Source organism: Humulus lupulus, chromosome 3 (genome assembly GCF_963169125.1).
Source record: "Humulus lupulus chromosome 3, drHumLupu1.1, whole genome shotgun sequence".
Classification (NCBI taxonomy): domain Eukaryota; kingdom Viridiplantae; phylum Streptophyta; class Magnoliopsida; order Rosales; family Cannabaceae; genus Humulus; species Humulus lupulus.
This window is the reverse complement of record NC_084795.1, coordinates 94,351,779-94,373,227: the sequence shown is the minus strand read 5'-3', so window position 1 is coordinate 94,373,227 and position 21,449 is coordinate 94,351,779. Positions and strand designations below refer to the sequence as shown.

Sequence of the window (21,449 nt, the reverse complement as noted above, 5' to 3'; positions counted from 1 at the left end):
TTTTCTAAATATAAATACATGTCGTGCAAATATGATGTATCTAATTATGAATTTTCACTTTGCATATTATTGACTTATATTTTGAAAATTATAGTTGTGTTAGTTTTTTTTAAAAAAAAATTTACTAGGGTAAAATTACTTGTAGGCAGTGTATATGTATTAAGGCAATACCTAAAACTTAGTTATAAAAGAGTAATAATACGTGCACCCATAAAATAATAGATTTTTTTTTTATAAAAGAAGATCATGAAATAGATATATCTTACTTATACCTTATCGGTTGTTATTTCTAATTTTAAAAGACATTATTATAATTATTTAAAATTAATGGTTTAAATTTATTAATTTTAAAAAAAGTACACTAATTAACTAAAATAAAATGTGTGATGGGAATGATTCACACCAAAATTACTAATTATTGTAATTATAATTTAGCTAAACATAAAAAACAGGAAGATGTGTTTATAGTTTATTTATAGAAAAGAAAGATATTGAATATGATTGCTTTCTAATGATAGTTACTATTATGAGAGACCCTTCACCTATTCATTTCATGTTAATATTATGTGTATAAAAAGTTAGTATTCAAATAGTTGAAAGAAAAAAAAAATAAATGGAGTTTATTGGAAATGAGAGAGATTGGTGTAGTGTGGTGTGGTGTCCATAAATGGAATTTCAAAAAAGTCCCTCAAAAGCTACAAAAGACCTGGACATGCTTTTGGACAGGGTAGTGGAAATCATGTTGACTCATCACAGTCACAGTGTATCTGCTCCGACCTCAGAAAAATAATAACCCCATTTCATTCCATTCCATTTCCTTACTCCTTTTTCTTTCTCTGTCTTTGGCTTTTTACTGGCTCTGCTCTTCTCTTCTCTTCTCTTCAAAACCCACCATCACCTTCTTCACCACCTCCTTCCTTCCCCCATTTTTCTCTCACTAACTCCTCTTCTTTTTCGGCTGTTTGCATATTCTTCATTTTGGTTCCCGAGAAAACCTGGGAAAACGATTGCTTTTCACACCCATTTATTTTCCTGCACTTTCTTACCAACCAAACGAAGTATGTATGCGTGTGCATCAATGTGATCTTGACTTTCATATCTGAAAATTGAAAAGCGGGATTTCCTTTTTATACCTTTTTTTTTTTTTTTCAATGGGTTCTTTTTCTTTTTAAGCCTTTTTCTTTGTCTCGCCATTTTTCTGGGCTTGGGTCACTTTTTGTGTTCAAAATATCGACTTGTATTACATGTTAAGGCTCTGTTTCTTTACTCGGAAAGCGGACTAGTCAAAACGGATTTTTTTGTTCAACTATGCATTTTTTTCTGTTCAGTTTTTATTTTTTTATTTTTTGAATTTAATTTTCTTTTGGGCAAACAGGAGAAAAAAGAAAGTTTAAAGCTTTCACTAACCATTTCTTCTTTTGTTTCTTAAGCCAATAAGAGCATGATTTTTAACCATTTTTTTTCTATCTTTGAATTGCCACTTAACACATATGCCATGTTTTGAGCAAATGAGATGGCACATCAATTCCTCTATTTTGGGACATTTATAATTTCATGATTTGTGGGGTTTTTTTTTGGTTCCTTTCAATCTTTGAAGATATACGACTGTTACTAACTTTTGTGTGTGCCCATATATACACATACATATTACGCTATTAATTTATAATAGTATTTTTACGTATATACGCATGCGTTTTTCGTTACCGATTTTCATTTTTTTTTTTAAAAGAAGTTTTGTACTTTGCTTTAAATTTAATTCCTTTAGAGTAACTCTGAGGTTCTCTTTTTCGAATTTCTTGGTTGCTAGGCGTGTTCTGTCATTGATTTCCTTAGCCTCTGCAACTTGGGATTCTGATCACACATCAATGGTGTCTTGGAATTTTGCTTCGGAAGGCAAAGCCCTTTTGTTTTCTGACGATATAGATTGGTCTGATGCATTTTCTAGAAACAGAAAAGCGCTAATCCAATGCGAAAATGGGCTCGTGCCTGGTAGAGAATCAGTGGAGAGCTTGGAATACATGGAGTTGGGTTTCCCTGAGATGTTGAGAAAAACTATTCAGAGTAGCCAAGGACTTGAGATGTTATGTGGTGGTGAGGTGGGTAATGGCTCCTTTCACAGAGCAGCTTCTCCTGCTTGCTTGATTTCACCAAACTCATCACTTGTTGAAGATGAATCTGGGTCAAACTCTAAGGTTTCGAGCTCTTTTATGGAATTTAACAGCCAAGATTCACCGTTGATTGCTTTGAAGCTAGGTAGATTCGGTGATTGTAGAAACTCTCAGAATAGTGAACATCCGAAAGATAAAACAGTTTCATCTCCCTCCTTGGTGGTAAAGAGAGCCCGGATAAGGGGATCATATTCTCAAACTCCCTTTTGTCAAGTTCATGGTTGTAATATGGATCTTAGTACCTCAAAAGATTACCATAAAAAGCATAAAGTTTGTGATGTTCACTCTAAAACCTCCAAAGTCATTCTTAATGGCATTGAGCAAAGGTTTTGTCAGCAGTGCAGCAGGTCTCTCTCTCTCTCTCTCTCTCTCTCTCAATATTTATGTATTGTTCTTTTAATTTTCTATTGTTACAATCATCACCTTGTCTTGGCTTATCATAATTTCATTATATTTAGTATCTAGGATGATTCCCTAGGAATGTTTCTTTCAAGATTATTTTGGCCTGTTTGGCATGAGCAGCAATAGATTAAGACATCTCTTTAGGGTAAATGATTTAGAGCCCCAGAAAAGTGGAAACTTTATATAGTTGTATACAAATACCAAAGGCTAAAAGTTTCCGTTTTTCCGCTACCCACTTCAATGTACCAAGGAATTTAGTGATGGAATAATCATTTCACTTAAAAAAAAATTGGGTCTGCACTACATGGTGAAGATGAATTTTTCTCTTATTGATAGGCTACAGGGAAAAAATGAAATGGTTTTCTTTTCATTGCTGATTGAAATTTGTGTACTTTCTTTATATGATCATGATTTGCTGATGCTCAAATAAACTAGGAAAGGGTGGGATTGTTATATGAAGCTCTATAGATTTAATCATTTCAACTGTTATATGATATAATAAGTTTACTTGTGTTGGGTTGGTTGGTTGAGAAGGGAGGGAGGTTGGTTGGTTTATATGATGGCAGCTTCATCTGCTACTGCACTGTGTAGTCCTTTTTTTTTCCTAGTTTGATTGGCAATTTTAATAAGTCTACTTTTATTAAGCTGCTATATATAGCTTTCTCATTCTAAGTTCATAGTATCCCTGAGTTCAGGATATTGAGCAGTTATATAATTATCTGTAAATTAGGTTTCATCTACTAGCGGAATTTGATGATGGCAAGCGCAGTTGCCGTAGGCGCCTGGTAGGGCATAACGAACGTCGAAGGAAACCTCAATTGGATGGTCTCTCTGACAAACCACATAAGTTTTCACATGCATATCAAGGTATGAGTGTTGCATGTACCTACTTGTAAAATTCACTTTCCCTTTCTCCCCAAGGGGAAAGAAACAAACACCAAAGATTAGAACAATTCTAAAAGTTATTTCAGTTCATATATCACCTGAATACTTAACTGCAATGGATTTGAATAGCTGCAGCCATTTTCATTTTTTTTTTAAATTAATATTATAGTATAGTAATGGCATTTCAAATTTGAACTCAGTTTTTTTATTTTATTTCTGATCATTGTTATTTTCGAGATGCATGATCATATTCTCTATTAGTTACAAAGCGTACAATGACTTGCAATAGTGAAATGTGAGTCCTACTTAATTAGTTCAGGAAGTCTTCACTGCTTTTATACTGATGTCAATGTCGTTGTCATATAGCTCTATATTTTACTAATGTTTTATGTTATTGATCTATACATTCTCAATGTGCCTGTGGTGTAGCATTGTGTGGACTGTGCTCTTTAAATATTCCTTAACTAATGAAAGTGGTAATTGTTGAGTGAAGAAGATGAACTGGGTGACATATTCTAAGATTGCCAAACCTTAGACCAATTATATCACTTATTTTTGTGCATACTTAATTCAAGTATATATCTTGTGAGTGGTTCTATGAGTAAACCTTAGTCATAAGAGCAAGATATGTTGTCGATCCTACTGACCTTGTGATTATGCTAAGCCAAGCCCCACATAAAATACTTCTTTTTGTTTTTTGATCTAACACCCCTAAATCAATTTCATAAGTTAAAGGCACACTGAGAAGAGGTGGGGAAGATAATCATAACTATTGCTACTTTTTGTTTTTGCTTGAATATAACTTGCTACCCATCCTAAATTAAAAAGTCACAAATATACACGAGGGACTTTCCATCTATTACAGAGAAAAGTTAGTGGCCACATCAACCACCATAAGAGTTCCTTTCCTGTTCTCTAATTATTGATTTATCATGAATATAATTTTGGAATTTTTAAAATAGAACTGTGGAACAGTTTCAAGCTAGCATGTGTCATGCGCCATGCATTTTGCTATGGTTTTTATTGATGTTACAGTTACAGACCAGCTCTTTTACTTAAAAAAAAGAAGTCCTTCTGATATAATAGACAAGGATTGTTTGAGTTGAAGGTTAAACATGTAGTTGGAGCTAATTTATTTCGTCTCCGCCCTTCTTTTGTAATAAGCCATTTTTCTCTGTTATCAAAAGTTTTTGAAGATTGAGTCACTAGCTTTCCTTGGGTTGAATTCGTTTTTCTTGGTTGCATTTATGTGCTTGTAATAACTATACCTCTTTTTTCCTTCCCTGGAAGGGATGCCATTTTCTAACATTTTTGACTGCAGCAGGCACCAGATATCCTGGAACGTCCTTGCAAAAGCGAACACCTTTTGTATTTTCTGATATACTTCCAGGTGTCATTCTGTCTCCTGAAAAATTCGAACAAGCTAACCCGTTTGGACACATCAAATTTGAAGAGGAGCCTATTTACAGTCCCCAGTTAACAATACCTGTCAAGAATGCGCAAATGTTTTCAAATTCTTTAATCCATCCTCATTCTTCTGGAGTTCCTTCATCAGAAACTGAAGACTATTGTTTTCATACAGCAGCAACCATTCACAAAACATCTGGGGCCTCAAACTCCGCCTGTGCTCTCTCTCTTCTGTCAGCTCATTCACATAACTTCTCAAGCCACTCCGCAGGAATTCCTAACGAAAGCCCCATGACTATTCAAGGTTCCCATCAAACAATTAGTCAACTTTCCGAGAAACCTTTGAGGTTAAGATCAATGGAAAGACATGGATCAAATGGATTCTATTCTTGTGGGATGAATCCCATTGGAGTAGACCAGTTTGAACCTACAGTGTTTACTGAAACCAGTCAAACTGCTGACTTTGAAGTACCTGCAGATAGGAGTTTTCAAAATTCCAACTGTTTAGACACCAAGTATTCTCTTTCGCTTGAACATGAATCAACGGTTGATTTGCTTCAATTGTCATCCCATCTTCAAAGGGTGGAGCATCAGAGAAATTTTATGCCAGTAAAACAGGAAAATGAAGACTTCTGCTGTTTCCCAACTGCGTAAAGAATGCAAAAGCAATAGGTACGTAGGCTATCCATTTCATTGAAACTATTTCCTATACAAGTAGGCTGTTTTGAACAATGCTTTAAAAGATTTAAGCAAATTGAATGCAAGTTTGATTGTTGTGCAAGGATTTTGTACCATATTCCACTCTAACTAACAAATTAAAGATCAAGTCTTTAGAAATTATTGGCTGAGAGAGAAAATCAATGTATTTTTATATCTCTTAGTCTGCATCTATGTAAATTACTTTTATACACTTGTACGGATTTAATAAGAATCAATAATGTTGGTGCAGGTAAAGTGGAGATTGTTTGTGGACTCCATCATCAGATTTCGTAAACTAACTTCATTGGTGCAATACATAAAAAAAAATGGCGGTAGCTTTAGATAGCACTTGTAGTGACTTTTTTTTATTATTCGCTTGAAGAAGAAAATTGCAAAAGCGACATCTAGTTTTTGCTGATGTATATTGTTTTGTCAAAGTTAATTTTTTATTCTGTAGGTCTCTTTTACTCTCTTATAAGTACTTTTATTCACCTTACTAGCAAAATATCTTATGCTAACCTAGACATTCCAATTGTTGAAGGAAAATTTCACATTTTATGCATCATAGATGGTTCTAATTAAAAATAATACAAATATATTAAATATTTCAAAATAATGTTACTCTTTGACATTCTTCTCAAAATACTTTATCATTTTTCCCTCACTTCTCTTTTCTTTATTCTCTCTTCTCTCTCTCTCACCGTTCACTCTCTCTTATCTCATAGCACCACCACCCATGGCAGCGATGCTACCACCAATATTAGAAAACCAATATAACTTCGCCAGAAAATGTATGTTTCTTTTGCTATTGTAGAAAACCTCTTTGTGATTAATATTGCATTTCAAACAAATTTAGACATGATTTTTGGGTTTTTTTTGCGATTTTTTTAGAATTGAAACTCTAAAATCTGCAGAAAATCGACATTGCTTGATGCCAGCATGATGTGGCCTTCAAAATCGGTTTTGCTTGATGGTGCTTGATGCAAATTTTGCAAGAGACATAATTTTTCATCGAGTGTTCATTTGAGGTGTTTTTTTTTTGGGTATTTTTTCAAGATCTACATGTTTCACATGCTAATATGCACATTTGTGAAGTGTAACATTTGAAAAAAAAAATACAAAAATACAAACATACCTCATATTTAAGACATGTTTTGATATTTTTTTTTCAAGTTTTAAATTTCTCAAATGTTCATATGAACATGTCAAACGTGTAGATCTTGAAAAAAATACCAAAAATAAAAAAAAATCACCCCAAACAGGAGTGAAAAATGATGTCTCTTGCAAGAATTACGTCGAGCACCATCGAGCCACCATCGAACAAATTCATTTTTTCATGAAAAATCATGATTTTGAAGGCTCCATTGAGCAGGCATCGAGCACCATCAAACTACTATCGAGCAATGTCAATTTTCTGCAGATTTCAGAGTTTCAGATCTAAAAAAACTCGCTAAAAAATCCCAAAATTATGTCAAGATATGTTCAAAATGCAATATTTAGGATGGTGGTGGTGTTGGTGGTGAGAGAGAGAGAGAGAGAGAGAGAGGAGGGGGGAAGTGAGGAGTGAGGGGGAAAAATGACAATGATATTTTGTGTAACATTATTTTGAAATCTTTAATATGCTTAACATTTTTTTTAATTATTACCCTTTATCAAGCATAGAAACTGAAATTTTCCGTGTTGAATCACATCACTCGCCATTTGTTACTTATTTTGAAGTAGAATCCAATGTGCCAAATTGATCAGAGGCAAGACAATGCAAGGCTACTGTTCTTTATTATAGTATTTTTTTAGTGAATTTCCTTGGTGTTGGGGACTTCATATATTAATTTGTCCTTTATGAAACTATATCTTTTCCTCTCTAAAAGTTTCCACTAAAAATCATCCAATAGTTCAGGTATTTTTAACCAAAAGTAGATATATATATATTTTTTTTTTCAAGTCTTGGGTATTTCAATGGGCCTTAATTTCTTTCCAATAGCCAGCAAAAAGTAGTGTATATTCACTCAATAGTGGCCAGCCAATTCATTCGTTTGATTCACCAGTATAGTGTCCTTACTCCTTACTGCTTAGTGATCTGTAATTAGCTGTTTAAAAGAGTTGAAATAAAAAATATGGAAAATAAGATGTAGTGTCATGAAAGTGCCCAAGGAATCGTTTTCATGATATAATTTGAGGACCCCAAAGGATAATAACGATATCAATTAACAACTTGGTCATAAAGAAAAATCGTCTTTGGTGTTGTAAAATGTATCTTTCAATATAAAATTTTAGCTCAAAGAGAATAAAAAAAGAGAGAAAAAGTTGTGCATTAACTTATGTCCGCACGAAGGAGCCCAAGCTGTCTGGTATGGAATTTGTTGCCATGAATCGTCACTAATGACGCGTTTTGGACATATACTTGATTTTATTTTATTTTTCTTTTGTGATAAATTAATGTTACTATGTCATGGCATAAATAATATATATTTTTTTCAATCAAAGAAAAAAATCCTTTTGTCTCTGAGTTTCGGGTATAAGCGGGCACATCTAATAAAAACTAATTGGTACTTATTCCACGTGCGATACTAACTTACACTGATCAAAAGCAAAAAGAAGCATTGATTTGATGTGAATTTAGTGGAGAAACGTGTGTTTACTAATACACTTTCTGGATATGGTAAAGCAGGATTCATTATTCTAGTTAATTAGAGATTTGGTGTTACAAAACTATATATTATCAGGCATGCTCATGACAATGAAGACTTGTCCCATTTTTCAGTTTTGTTCATATTATATTTATATAGATAAAGCATGAAGGGGGCATATTATATAGTATAATAGCTCTCATTATACACAAGGAATAAAACTGAAAATATTGGTATGGAATCATTATATTTTATAATATATAATTTGTATAAATATATATATATATATATTTGATACGAGTATAATTTGGTGATATATCACATCTTTTACAATACAAAATTCCAAATTTTGAGTTTCTTCTCTTTCAGCTGAATATAAAGTAATATATAACAAAATATGCTATATTAAAAATAAGGTTAAATAAACTTTTTGTCGGAATCTGGATAGGAAAGAAGAGCCCTAGCTATTACTCTGCAAACAAAAGAGACAACATATTTTTATGTTATTTAGTAGCTTTTAAATATTTTAACATGTTTTTTTATTATTTACTATTTACTGTTCCTTATTTGGACCCTTGTTTATCTTTTAAAATTCACATAATGATTCTCTCGTATATGCAAATGTTTAAAGAGTAGCGTTAAATGCAATTCTTTTTACCATTTTTTATATATGCTTCTATGTCTCTCACCGATTCACATGTGGCATCTAATAATTAATAATTTGTAATATAATAACACATGTAAATTTTTGTGATGTTAGCATAATTGGCAAGCCAAATGTGATATCAAATTAAATGTCAAATAGTGTGTGCTAGCTAATGAAGCCAGAAGGCCTTGATCATGGTATCATTTGGTGTTAATTTTTTAAGCAGTTTTCATTGTAAAGTTACAAATTTAATTGAGCCTTGTCCTCTGTCTAAATAACCGCTTTTAATTAATTAGTTAGTTTTGCAAACCGAATATTTTTATTTGAATACAAGTTTAAAATCATATAGTAGAGATAGTTTGATTAGGTATAAGAAGCTGCATAGCTGCTATACTTGTAAAAGAGAAAAATATATATTATTAGCCGCTAAATATAAACAAAAGTAAAATTTAGTAGTTTTGCTCTTAATGGATTAAAATAACACAAAATTAACTCTCAACCTATATTTCCTCTAATTTTTTTTTTAGTGAATCAGCCAAAATAACCTTAATTAGGCGCCCCACTACTTCTAATGTTTCCTTTTAGTTTTAGAAAACGATTTTGATTTATAAACATAAAAGATTATGGAAAAAGAGCAAGAATTCGCATCATGAATATTTAATTAATTAGTAGAGAATGGTAATTAATAATAAGCTAATTAAGTTTCAATTAAAGTCCAAGACTGTCACGTTTAGTAGAAAATTAATAAACATAAAACACAGTCGAACATGTGCATATGAGAAACACGTCAAATGCAATGCTCTCTCCTCAACGTTGCTAGCTAGCTAATTAATTTGTGAGCTCAAAGTGCTCTCCATATATATATATATATATATATATATAAATATTCCGATTTATTTGATCCATGCCATGAGATTTCAGGCAACTTCTCATTCCTGCTGCAAAATCTGTCATTGAAAAGATAACTAATATATATTAAAATCAAATTGAAATATATGGAAAAAAATTAATTGTTGTTTTCATTTATATATATATATATACCCTTTTGTTGCTTCCCGAAACTGATGCAGCATGTGGATGTGGAATGTACCTAGCCCACTTTATATTAAAATATATTGTTAGCCAGAGTTAGATCGATAATATAAATATGTTATTTGAAAGAAGGAAGAAATAAGGGAGAGAGTTCATTTTATTTTATATATAAAAAAATATTATTAATTTATAGATTATATGTAAAACTAGTACTTGCATGGCAAGCATTATTTATAACAGTTAGGAGACTGATATATCATTAATTTGATCTAATAGAAGAACTTACATTCTTGGCTGCAGCGCTGAAAGCTTCTCTATGTGGAATCTCAGGATTGGCCGATTTGATGCGTTGAATCTCCTCTCTAGGGACATCAGGTATAGTAAATATATATATACACAAGAGCATAAGTAGTACTTATGATAAATTAATGTGACTAATTCTTTGATATGTTTATATAAATTAATGTAATATATAAGTAAAAGATCTAGCTAGAATTATGTCTTCTCCTTACTTCATGAATCTGTTGTAAGCAGATGGAAGCCTGTGCTTCTTCTCAGGAGCTGCAAAACAATTATATATATATCTATATATATTATATAACAATATTATAGGATTCAAGTACTATGCTTTGTATATATAAAGACGTGTGTGTGTGTGAAGATATATGTAGCTAGTCTTACGCTTAACAACAAAGGGAGCTCCTCTGGGGGACATTGGCTCGCCAGATGTGGTGGTACTGGAGCAGCCGGATGATGAAGATGAACCCTTCCTCAAATCATTATTGCAAAACCCCTGCATGGGCGCATCACAATATCTTGATTATAACATTTCTTCAATATATTGAAAATACTGTGTACATTGGTTCATTATATATATATATGTGTGTGTGTGTTTGTGTCTGTGTGTATTTGATGATGAAGAAGTAGTAGTATAGTAGTAATTACCGGAAGACTCAAGGGAAATTGATCGAGGAATTGAGCTTGGATTGGAGTAGGTCTGGTGGTAAGAAAGGACAGGTTACTGCAGTGACCACATTTTACTGTCACAGTGTCCAGAAAACGCTTGTATGGAAGCGCAACCTGCATATATATATATATATACACACGCATATCAGAAGAAGGAACACGATATAAATATATATATATATATATATACTCACATATCGCTCGCACTATATTAAATGTCACTATTAAATTAATGGTACCCAAATCATATGTAATAAAAATCTTCTCTGTCTCTTATCACTCGCACTAAAATAAGAAAAAACAAAACATACACGTTTTGGCGTATCCACAAAAGACCAGAGTTTTGGCTTATCCTCCACTAATTAATTACTAAAAAAAAGTTGGGATTTTCTCTGATAATATAATATAAGCAAACTTGTAATATTATTCACCAATTGCAATATGTAATAATAATAACAACCTAATATTTAACTGATCTTGATTTATATTGTGTTCCATATTACATGCATTGAGGTCCAAGCTAATTAGGATCAGTTTATATTTAATAATAAACAAATATATATATATGTATGTATATTATTGTTCTATGTTGTATGATGTTTACCGCAAGAACGGTGTTACAGAAGTTGCATCGGACGTAGCAGAGATGATCCGACGGTGGAGTGAACTCCATGTTGCTCACTTTCTCATCCTGCACCTGATTCATAATCTTGATGGTCATAAAACAACGTCTAAAACTATGATGAGATGAGATGAGATGAGGGTCCAGAGTAGTGAGAGAGCGGTGTGTTTGCGCAAATAAATAAGTAGTAGCAATCGAAGGAGATGGAGAAGCTTTTTAATTAGGGTTTCATGTGGTGATAAGAGTGGACGAGCTGAGGCTGATGACCTATATTATTAATATATATATTAATTGGGATATATATAAGAATGGAGTCAAAAAGAAAAATATAGGGTTTACTATACTGGTCATTATCCCTGCACTACTATATAGCTGCGTTTTGCAGACCCCACAGTTGTAAGTACTACGGGCCAGCTAGCTTTATTAGTAATCCTACGACTATATTTATATTAAAACCAGCCATTTTCTTGCTAATTGCGTGGGAATATGTGATCGTTACATAGCCCTACAAAAGCAAATTTTAAAATTATAGTAAACTTATTATGCCATACTATAAGTATAAGAGAGACATATCATCCAGAGAGAGACATATAAATATGTGTATGAATGTGTAATATATATTTGTCTAATAAATTGTTAGTAGTGGTAAAATGCATGTATATTTTTAGAATAATGAGAATATAGAGAACAAATGTTTTGAACTCTCTGTCTCTGTTTCCTCACTGGAGTAGTGCAAGAGTGGTATATTAGAGACTATATATATCCTTGTTTAAACGTATGAAATTATATATTAAAAAAAGAAGAAGAAGAAGAAATATCTAGCGTTTTCTTAATTAATGGTTTTGTTTTTAATGTATGATGAATTGACATAATTAAGCTAGCTTATACTTGACATGCTGCTACATCAATTCATTTAAAACCTAGCTAATCAATATGATGTATATACATATGTACTTCTTAATAATTAATCTCTCTCTCTCTCTCTCTCTCACACACACACACACACACACATATCACATGTGCAACTAAAATGATTAGAACTTGATATCTCTCTTTTTTTTTTGAGCAAATAATAATAAATACGGTCAATTTCAAGAGAGCCAGGGTAATTTATGTGCAATGTTTACTATAGTACTCTTTTTTCGCTTAACAGTACACGTTTACACATTATTGAATAGAAATGTTGGAATGGGTACGTACAGGGCAACTATGTTCATTTCAAGTTTCAACTACAATTAATTAAGAATATTTTACAGCTAGCTAGGTAGCTTACAAAATTAATTCATGAAGGTGGAGTAATTGGTGGACGTTCGTTGAGGTACTTTAATATAGAACGGAACCATATCTTATTATCTAATTAAGTTAAAATAATCTCCAGGATTCATTTAAATTTATGGGTGCATCTAACCCCTAGATATATAGATACAAAGAAAACATATAAATGTAACAAATGGAAATTTTTAAGTTGTATACTCGAGCTAGAGTGGAGCATCATCCAAATCATATATTTAAACACACGAGGAAGCTTTTATAGTTATAATTTTTTTATCAAAACATTTTATAATCGATATCCTCCCCTATATATTTCAATTCGTCTCAATTTATATATTTTCAGTGTAACTATATATATATATAAATATATTTTTAAGTGTTCTTAACATAGACCAATATATAACCGAATGATCTAACTATATAGTAGCTAAGATATATATATATATATATACATTCTATTATTTACTTTTTGTACGTGGATTATATACATCTGTATGTATTAATTCAAACTAAAAATAACAATCAAATTATTAGAGGAAGACCCCCAAAATATCAAAGGGTAATAATAAGTTTTTTGTTTTTGATAGGTTGAACGAATTAGATACAAAAAGTAGTGAAAAGACAGTGAATAAAAGGGGAAGTGCCGTCCATTCCCTTCTTTCGTGGGTGCAATGCCAAAGTGGGGAATGAGGAAAGAGACATTAGCTAAGTGTGTAATGAAAAATTCAAAGGTCACTTTCAACAAAGTAATTATAAAGAGAGAGAGAAAGAGAGCCATATATATATATATATATTATATAGTTGTTGTTGTTAGTAGCTAGTGAGGATGGATGGGACGATTCCTATTCTCTTTCCACTTTGCCAAACATGGTAATCATCTTCTCCCTCACTCGGAATCCTCACCCTTACTCTGCTCGTGTAACGCTTCTTTCCTAACCCCATCCTCTTCCTTCCTTTTTATACATTTCTATTTATACATATATAGATAGTAACTGAATCAGAAATAAAAACAAGCCCTTGCTATCACTTCTCATCCTAACTTAACTCTCTCTTCCAATTTTGACGTGATCATTCCTTCATTCATTCCATCCATATACATCTAACCACTATATATATATGTATAATTATCATGACTTGTGAGAGTGTTCAAGTTCCAATATATATATATATAGATATATTTTACATATACATGAAAAGTACACACATAAATATAAAGTGAATGATTCAAATTATTAGTCTTAATTCAAACTACATTATTTCTATGTAGACTTTAGAGATTTGATTTCATCAATCATTCCATCTTAAACCGGCTTCATACTTGTTTTCATACCAATATTAGTTGACTTCAGCAGTTGTCATGAGTATCTAGCTCATAAATAGTTATATATTTATTCTTTTCACCTTTGGAGAGAAAAATAAGTTTAGATTCAACTAGATTATTACAATTTTTTTTTTGGGTGTGTTTTGATTATAAAATTAACTTATCGTCAGAAAAATTTAGTCTCATTATTGATGAATTTATAATAGCTTTTCATCTTGTTCAATCTCTCTTACATGTATTTCAATCATCATTTTTTTTCTCAATCCCCAATATCTAATAATATTATCTTATTTCACCTACCATATGTATAACAAAGGAGGCGTTAATATAGACAAGGAAATAGGTTTTAAGAAAAAAGGGACATCATAAAATATGAGCATATATGCATTTCATTATTTTCTATATGGGGACTAAACTCTTATGTATTTTTTGTTTATATATGGTCATTTGGCTTTTATTTTTTATTTTTTTAGGGAGACTAATTTTAAATGTTTGAAAACATATTGTACGTAAATATTGACTAATTTACGTACAAAATATATACTTTAAAAATAAAATGTAACAAGCTTAAGTACTACTTAAACTCAGCCAAACTACAAGCTTTCTATATAAGGGAAATTATTCAATGATATTATTTTTCGAATATCAAAAGAAAACGTATATATATTCCAAAATATTTTCAAATACAAAGAGTCATTTTACGTTTTTTTCTTGTTCTTCTGTAAAATAAATACTATGAAACAGTAATTTGCTAGAGATAGAAGCACTAGCTAATTTGGATTTAGTTAGTATATGTAAAGCGATATATATATAATATGAGTTTCAATTGTATAATAATTAATTGGGTGTGCTGTGCTGTGCTGGTTTCGTTCCGGTTTAGAGCATAAAACATTAGAGCGATGGTGAGGCTGTATTTTTGCTGTATCGGGAAACTGGGATTAGACTTTGCGTCTTTCTTTAGTTGTCGCGGCAATCCATGCGCTGCGCTGCGCTGCTGGGTGGGTTCCTTGTTCTTTATTTCTTGGCTTCTACTACTCTTGTCAAGTCATCTATCTCTTTATTATAACATCACCTGTCTCTCATTATTAGATTAAACTGATACTTCTATCATTTTATTATTTGACACGCGTAGCTCATAATTCTATTTATTATAATATGGACTAATTGCTTTTCTTTTCTATTATTATTATTATTATTATTATTATTATTATTATTAAAATTTGTTTCTAAAATTTCACTGCATTGTAAAATTAATGTGTATTATAGCATTATATGACGCCTTGGATTTTAAATTTTGTTGGAATAATATGCAACAAAGGACGAGGTAATAGTCTTAACAAAAAGATACAAATATAGATCAAGGTTACACAAGAAAATATGAGAAAATCACAAACTCACACAAAGATTACAAGTAAATAACACAACCACTACAGTTTTTCTAGCCGAGAAATTAAGTACCCAATCTCAGTGGTTCCCCACATGCCCGCTGAGATAGGCCCAATTTATGAGAAAAAAAACTCTCCTGACCCCCTCTCTTTCTTTTCTCTTTTTTTCCTCTCTTCTCACTTTTTCTTCCATATTTTGGCCAGCAATGAAACCAACCCCTATTCCCCATTTTTTTTTTGTCAAAATTGAAGGTTTTTGTGTGTTTATCATCACCATCTTCATCTAACATCAAGAGCAATTTTGGGTACTTGTTATTGGTAAGTAATTTGAAGAATTTTTCCCTAATTCATATTTTTTTAAAGTTTGAGAAAATTGAGAAATGTAGGTTGTTTTTTGAATGTTTTAGGTTGAAAGGGAAACTTGGGTATTTATGCATTATATGAGGTACTAACTTAAAAATATGCTACCCTCTATTCACATGTCAATTTGTTGATCCTATATTGTTTCCATTTGTTTCCAAAATACCATTGGCATTTGTTTCCCACACACTCTCTCTCTCTCTCTCTCTCTATTCTATCGATCTCTCTCTATTCTCTCCCTCACTCTCTTGGTCTCGAAACCAAATCCCCCAGGAAAACCCTCAAATTTACCCTATAATCTCTCGGTTTCTCTCTAAACCCTCGTGGGCATTGCTCGGATCTCTGTCCTTCACGTTGGTGCGTCAAAGGGCACGACCGAAGACGGCGACGTCCTCGGAGGGGGCGACCCCTATACATTGAAGAAGGTACCCAGAAGAAGGCGAAGGTTAGTGCTGCAATGATTTCTTTGTTTATATTGCATTTTTTGTCTGCGCAAGTTTTATTTTTTTTGTTAATTTTTGTTCATAGGTTAGATCGGGGCTGAGAATAAAAAATCTGGCTATGTGTTCAATTTTTTTCATCCACCTCGATAGAAATCGATGGGCCTTGATAGGCCTCAATGGCTGTCACCTCGACAGCTCTTAACATGACTCGATAAAATTCAATAGGATTTGAAAATGTAGAATTTATATTACCTCGATAGACCTCGATGGGGCTCGATTGGCCTCTACAAGGTTCTATGGATGTTACCACGACATGCCTCAATGAAATTTGATAGGTTAGAAAGTTGGAGAATTAAGAGTGCCTCGTTAGGTGTAATGCTCTACTCCCTTAGAGTCGTTACTGTGTGAGTTATAAATGTGCCATTAGCTCGCTAATCGAGGTTTTAGGTTAAAAGTGTGACTAAATTGAAATAGAACTCGTTTAACGACATTAATTATAAAGATTTGGACATTCATTAAAATCATAAAAACTTATACATTTGGGATCCCAAAATACGTTTTAGAAAATGTATTACAACTCAAAAAAATATAAATACGGTCGACCTAGGCGACAAAACCAACCACTACAGTACATTTCCCAAAATAACCCTGGCCATGGCAGCCAGGTAGGCCAAACAAGTACCCGTTGCTCCACGCTCTCCGTACTCATGGTTGGTCGACCTTTCTTTTGCCCTTACTTGCACCATAGAGCACCTATGAGCTGAAGCCCAGCGAGAAAACTTAATGCTTACAAAGCATAATCCAATCCAATAATAATAATAGAAACAGTCAACAGACTAAACACATAGCGGCCTATGCTGACCCAGGTGCTTTACCAGGCTTTAGGTTTACGGTCTTCAACGAGCGGGTGGATACAACGCCCTTGGAGGGTCTCGCCCTAGCGGCCTGCACTCAGTGTGGTCAACGCCGATCCCAGCCCCTTGTCGTTCTCGGCCTTCGCCGTTCATTCATAAACATGTATAACACAACATAACATTTATAGATATTCTCCGTATATTAAATACAAGCAATAAGGCACGACCCTAAAACATAAACAATAAGGCCATGCTCTGCTCAACGGGTACAACAACTTTCTTACTTGTGTCCCGAGCTGAGTGACTACCGCGATCCCGAGCACAGTCCCCTAATCCGACCTTTGACGAAAACCTAGTTACAACGCATCCATAATAACTATCCATCAAGTCCTAAACCAAATAATAACTTTTGAATATTAATCTAGCCTCCTGGACCTTGAATTCCACTAAGCTGGGTAGTATAACCCTTCCTGAGCCTTAACATTTGAGTTCCCAAGCTTAAAACCTTCATTTCCTCTTTTTCACATTTTGAGTCGTGGATCGCTACAAGTCAGAGGGCAAAGCCCTCTCTGTTAAAGGACACGGGCCGCGACGCGCTATACCCTGCGCTGCAGTGCCTTGGCAAATTTCCGAGGCCTCCTGCAACGCTTTTCGGGTACCTTTAAATGACTCGGGTTGGAATTTTTTTTTCCTGAGTTAAAAATATTATTTTAAATAATATTATATTTGTTTGGAATTTATTTCCATGAGTTATTGCTAGCCAAATTATGAATTTTGTGATTAAAAGTCAAGATAAGACTTTCGATCTTGGACCGACACAAAGACCCTAATCGGGTAAAAATCTCGGAAAATAAAATGAAAAACTATGGAAAATATATTTTGGCCATAAAATACATTCATAAAAATTAAAGTTTGGTAAAAAATAATAAACGGAGGAGGAAATGGAAATTTTAGGGTGTTTTGTGTTAAAATGCTTAATTTTATCAAATTTGGAAATTTTATTCCATGAATGGACCTTAGGTTAAATTTTATTATGTGATTAATTAAATTAAATGTGAGAGACATTTAATTTAATTATTAAGTGTTAAGTTTTTTTTTAAAAAAATAAGCTTTATATGAGTGAAAAAGGTTATAGAAAGTCATTTTAGATATTTCTTCTTAGGAAATATTTATTAACCATTATAAAAAAATTAATTATAACATAAATAAAATAAATAGTGGCTGGCCATGTGAAGGAAATAAATTGGGTGGACCAAATTGTTTTAGTTTTAATCCCCATTTAAGTTAGGATTAATGGCATCAAGTGGTCATAGTAAAAATACTCAAGTGTTTTAGATATTTTAGAGTAGTCTAAACTCTTCCAACCCCCCAAAACCGACCCCCCCCCCCCCCCCCCCCTTCGCACAAATCACTCTCACCTTGTTAAAAAAATTCTCTCTCAAGTTTTCTCTCCCTTTTCAACCATCAAGAACACTAAGAAAGCTTGGAAGCTTAAGCTTTGGTCTAGGAAGAGTTTCCTAAGGTAAAGTTTCAAAAAACTTGACTTTTGTAAAATTTTTAACCATAGATCTTTCAATAGCTAACTATATATATTTTTGGGGGAGTTGTTTATGCTTTTGAAAGAGTTTTGAAGGATTCAAAGCTAGTAGAAACATCGAAACCTAAAACAAGAACAACAAGAGGTAAAAAATTTACTTTTTATGGTTGTTATTGTATGGTTTTTATTTTTAAACATTATTTTGCATATTTAATGCTTAAAGTTTCTTATTGGTGATGTAATAAGGCTATGGTAGTTGCTTTATAATTTTTATGATGCTTGTGTGTTAAAATTTGAAAATAAAGACCAAATCCCTAAGGGTTTTGTTGAAAACCCTAAAACAAAAATACAAGTTTTGAGCTATGACTTCCAAGGGGTCAAACATCCACTGTTTATTTATTTTGTAAAATTAAATTGTACTGTGATGTTGTTGAGATGGATTACATAAATTTGAGCTTTTGAAACACTAACAAACGTTTAGAAATGAGTGAGTTAGGCTATTTCAAAGTTTAGGTAAAAAAACTATTTTTTTTCGTATTCTTAAATTCGGGACCAAGTTTGGACAACCACTGTATGAGTCAAATAACTCAGTTTTTTCTAATTTTTTTTGGACATATTCTTGCCATAACATAGTATTCCACTGAAAATTTTGGTAACAAAATAATGAACGGTTTGAGAGTTATTAAGTACCAAAGTTTGGAAAAAATAAGGACTTGAAAATAATGTCATTTTTACCTCAATGTTTGGAAAATATTTTCACCAATAAAAAATGCTCATTTTGACCTAAGATTTCACAAAGACATAAATGGTATACCAAATATCGAATTGAGAAATTTTGGTAGCAATTGGGTAAGTAAATTTCAAGTTATGACCTAATAAAATATGTAGTTAAAAATGTGAAAATTTTGGTTTTCACACTTGGTGCAAAAATGAGATTTTAGAACTTAAGATAAAAGTACATTTTTGCATATTGCAAGATAACAACTTGGTAAGTATTAAAAATATTTTGACCTAAAATACCACTTTGAGATGAGTGAGAATTATTTTTATTAAAGAATTTTTATTCTTTCTAAAAATAAAAGATTTAATTTATTATTAAGTTGATAAATTAAAAGAGGGTTTAAAAGCCCTATATTTTGAGAAAATAATTAAGTAAATTATTTTTGTAGTAAGCAAACTTGATTAATTGACTTAGGAGAATTAACTATTCAAGAAAAGAAATTATTAACGGTTTCTCCTAATTAAGTTAAAATTAGGCGATTTCTTTAAAACGATTTTTAGAGATTAAAACCTTTAGAAAAATAAAAGGAAAATTAAGATGTTATTTTCTTTAAAAATAATTGAGGAATTTAATTAGTATTTTCTGGATATAATACCGGCTAAAATCTTCTATATATTTAACTGCTTGTTGAAAATACGGGTTAATAGCAGAACTTTTAAAGAATAAGATTTTTAGTGGATTGTGGGAAAATACTAACGCGATACCCGAGCCTAAGTATCGAGACCATATGATAGGTCTCCCCGAGACTTAGGGTTTACTCTCAAATTTTTTAGTACGAATTTCTCGAATAAGTTTAAAACCAAATAAGGATCTTTAATCCTTACAGGTGATTTTTTCAAAATGAGCAAATTGCCCAAAATAATAATAATGAATTATAAAGTGCCATAATTAATCCGAGTATATTGTATGGATAATTACAGTATTGGCTAAGCATAACTGGACTATACATTGGAGGGTGAAATTCTGCCGATAGCTAAGGACTCCAAGTAAATCAACTTCTATTGTGTGGCTATAACATGAAGCGACTATTGTATTGTCTGTTAGTATAGGGACACATGCACATATATACACTATCGTAGAAAGTTTGCATAGAGACATTAGTCTAGTAGGTGTTGATTCATAAAATATGAGCGGCAGATATCCGTCATATCCGAGACGACTGATACCCGTCACACTGCTTGTTTGATTTTATTATGTTTGGTTCACTACTGCGACGAGTGGCTAAGAAGTGAGGATTGCTGGTTTAAACCTAGGGGCACCCAAATGAATGGGACCTAGGGGCCCTCATGCTTACTTAATCATTGAACGGTTAGAACCCGAGCAAGTTCTCTGATAAGTTATTCTCGGATAGTAGCCGTGAATATTGGCCATTCAGTGAGAGTGCCTAGAGATACTAGGGGTTTCCAAGTTTGAGTGAGGCTGAACACCCTAGGGCAACTGCTCACCAGCACCATTGATTAACATAGAAGTCTCTATAAATCCGTGTAACTTCGATTACACTTTTGAATAGTAGTAATGCCCTAGGTAACTTGATGGTTACCCTTGTGTGGGATTTACTCTTGTAATAGTAGCAATGCCTTAGGTAACTTGATGGTTACCCTTGTGAGGGATTTACTCTTGGATAAGTAGCGATGCCCTAGGTAACTCGATAGTTACCATTGATGGGGATATTTATTGGCTAGATCGTAGTGTTGAAACTCCGTTCTCTTTTACAGATTAACAATTATGTTGTAGGGCATGATACGCTTGAATTGTTGTAAATTTTTGAGCGTTGGTCTCGAATTATATTGTGATATATTATATTTGCTTGCTCTGGGATTTTCTGAGTGTAGGGATTTATCTGTTTTTATGAAATAGTTTAATATTGGTTATCAGGCATAACCATAAGTTTTCCAGGATGCTTTTGCGTTCTTAAAATTGATTGCTTAGGGTCCGGATGGATCCGGAACCCTAATTTTCTGAGCTATTGTTATCAATGGACAATTACTTGGTCAGTGACCACCTGTCTTCTCTACAGGCTTTTGTTTTAATGTTGAACTTAC

At 32.6% G+C, this 21,449-nt stretch overlaps 2 protein-coding genes across 4 annotated transcripts; one reads left to right on the top strand and one right to left on the bottom strand.

The window, feature by feature from the left end:
• The first annotated feature begins 652 nt into the window (after nucleotides 1–652).
• On the top strand, nucleotides 653–6,126 carry LOC133822988 (squamosa promoter-binding-like protein 6). Of its 3 annotated transcripts, XM_062255511.1 has the most exons (5): nucleotides 653–1,058; nucleotides 1,808–2,515; nucleotides 3,301–3,437; nucleotides 4,777–5,534; nucleotides 5,812–6,126. In XM_062255511.1, the coding sequence occupies exons 2-4, from the start codon at nucleotides 1,866–1,868 to the stop codon at nucleotides 5,514–5,516; spliced, it is 1,527 nt and encodes a 508-aa protein (XP_062111495.1). In that variant the 5' UTR covers nucleotides 653–1,058; nucleotides 1,808–1,865; the 3' UTR covers nucleotides 5,517–5,534; nucleotides 5,812–6,126. The 3 variants fall into 3 exon arrangements, with proteins under 3 accessions (XP_062111495.1, XP_062111494.1, XP_062111493.1); XM_062255510.1 differs by lacking the exon at nucleotides 653–1,058 and having other exon boundaries at nucleotides 1,086–2,515; nucleotides 4,780–5,534; XM_062255509.1 differs by lacking the exon at nucleotides 653–1,058 and having other exon boundaries at nucleotides 1,086–2,515.
• Nucleotides 6,127–9,516: 3,390 nt separating this feature from the next.
• LOC133821255 (protein CRABS CLAW) lies at nucleotides 9,517–11,735 on the bottom strand. Its single transcript, XM_062253670.1, has 7 exons — nucleotides 11,437–11,735; nucleotides 10,812–10,946; nucleotides 10,548–10,659; nucleotides 10,379–10,427; nucleotides 10,153–10,228; nucleotides 9,876–9,932; nucleotides 9,517–9,781 (listed from the first exon to the last, which is right to left on the bottom strand). Exons 1-7 carry the CDS (start codon nucleotides 11,551–11,553, stop codon nucleotides 9,764–9,766), a joined length of 564 nt encoding a protein of 187 aa, XP_062109654.1. The 5' UTR covers nucleotides 11,554–11,735; the 3' UTR covers nucleotides 9,517–9,763.
• Nucleotides 11,736–21,449: the final 9,714 nt, after the last annotated feature.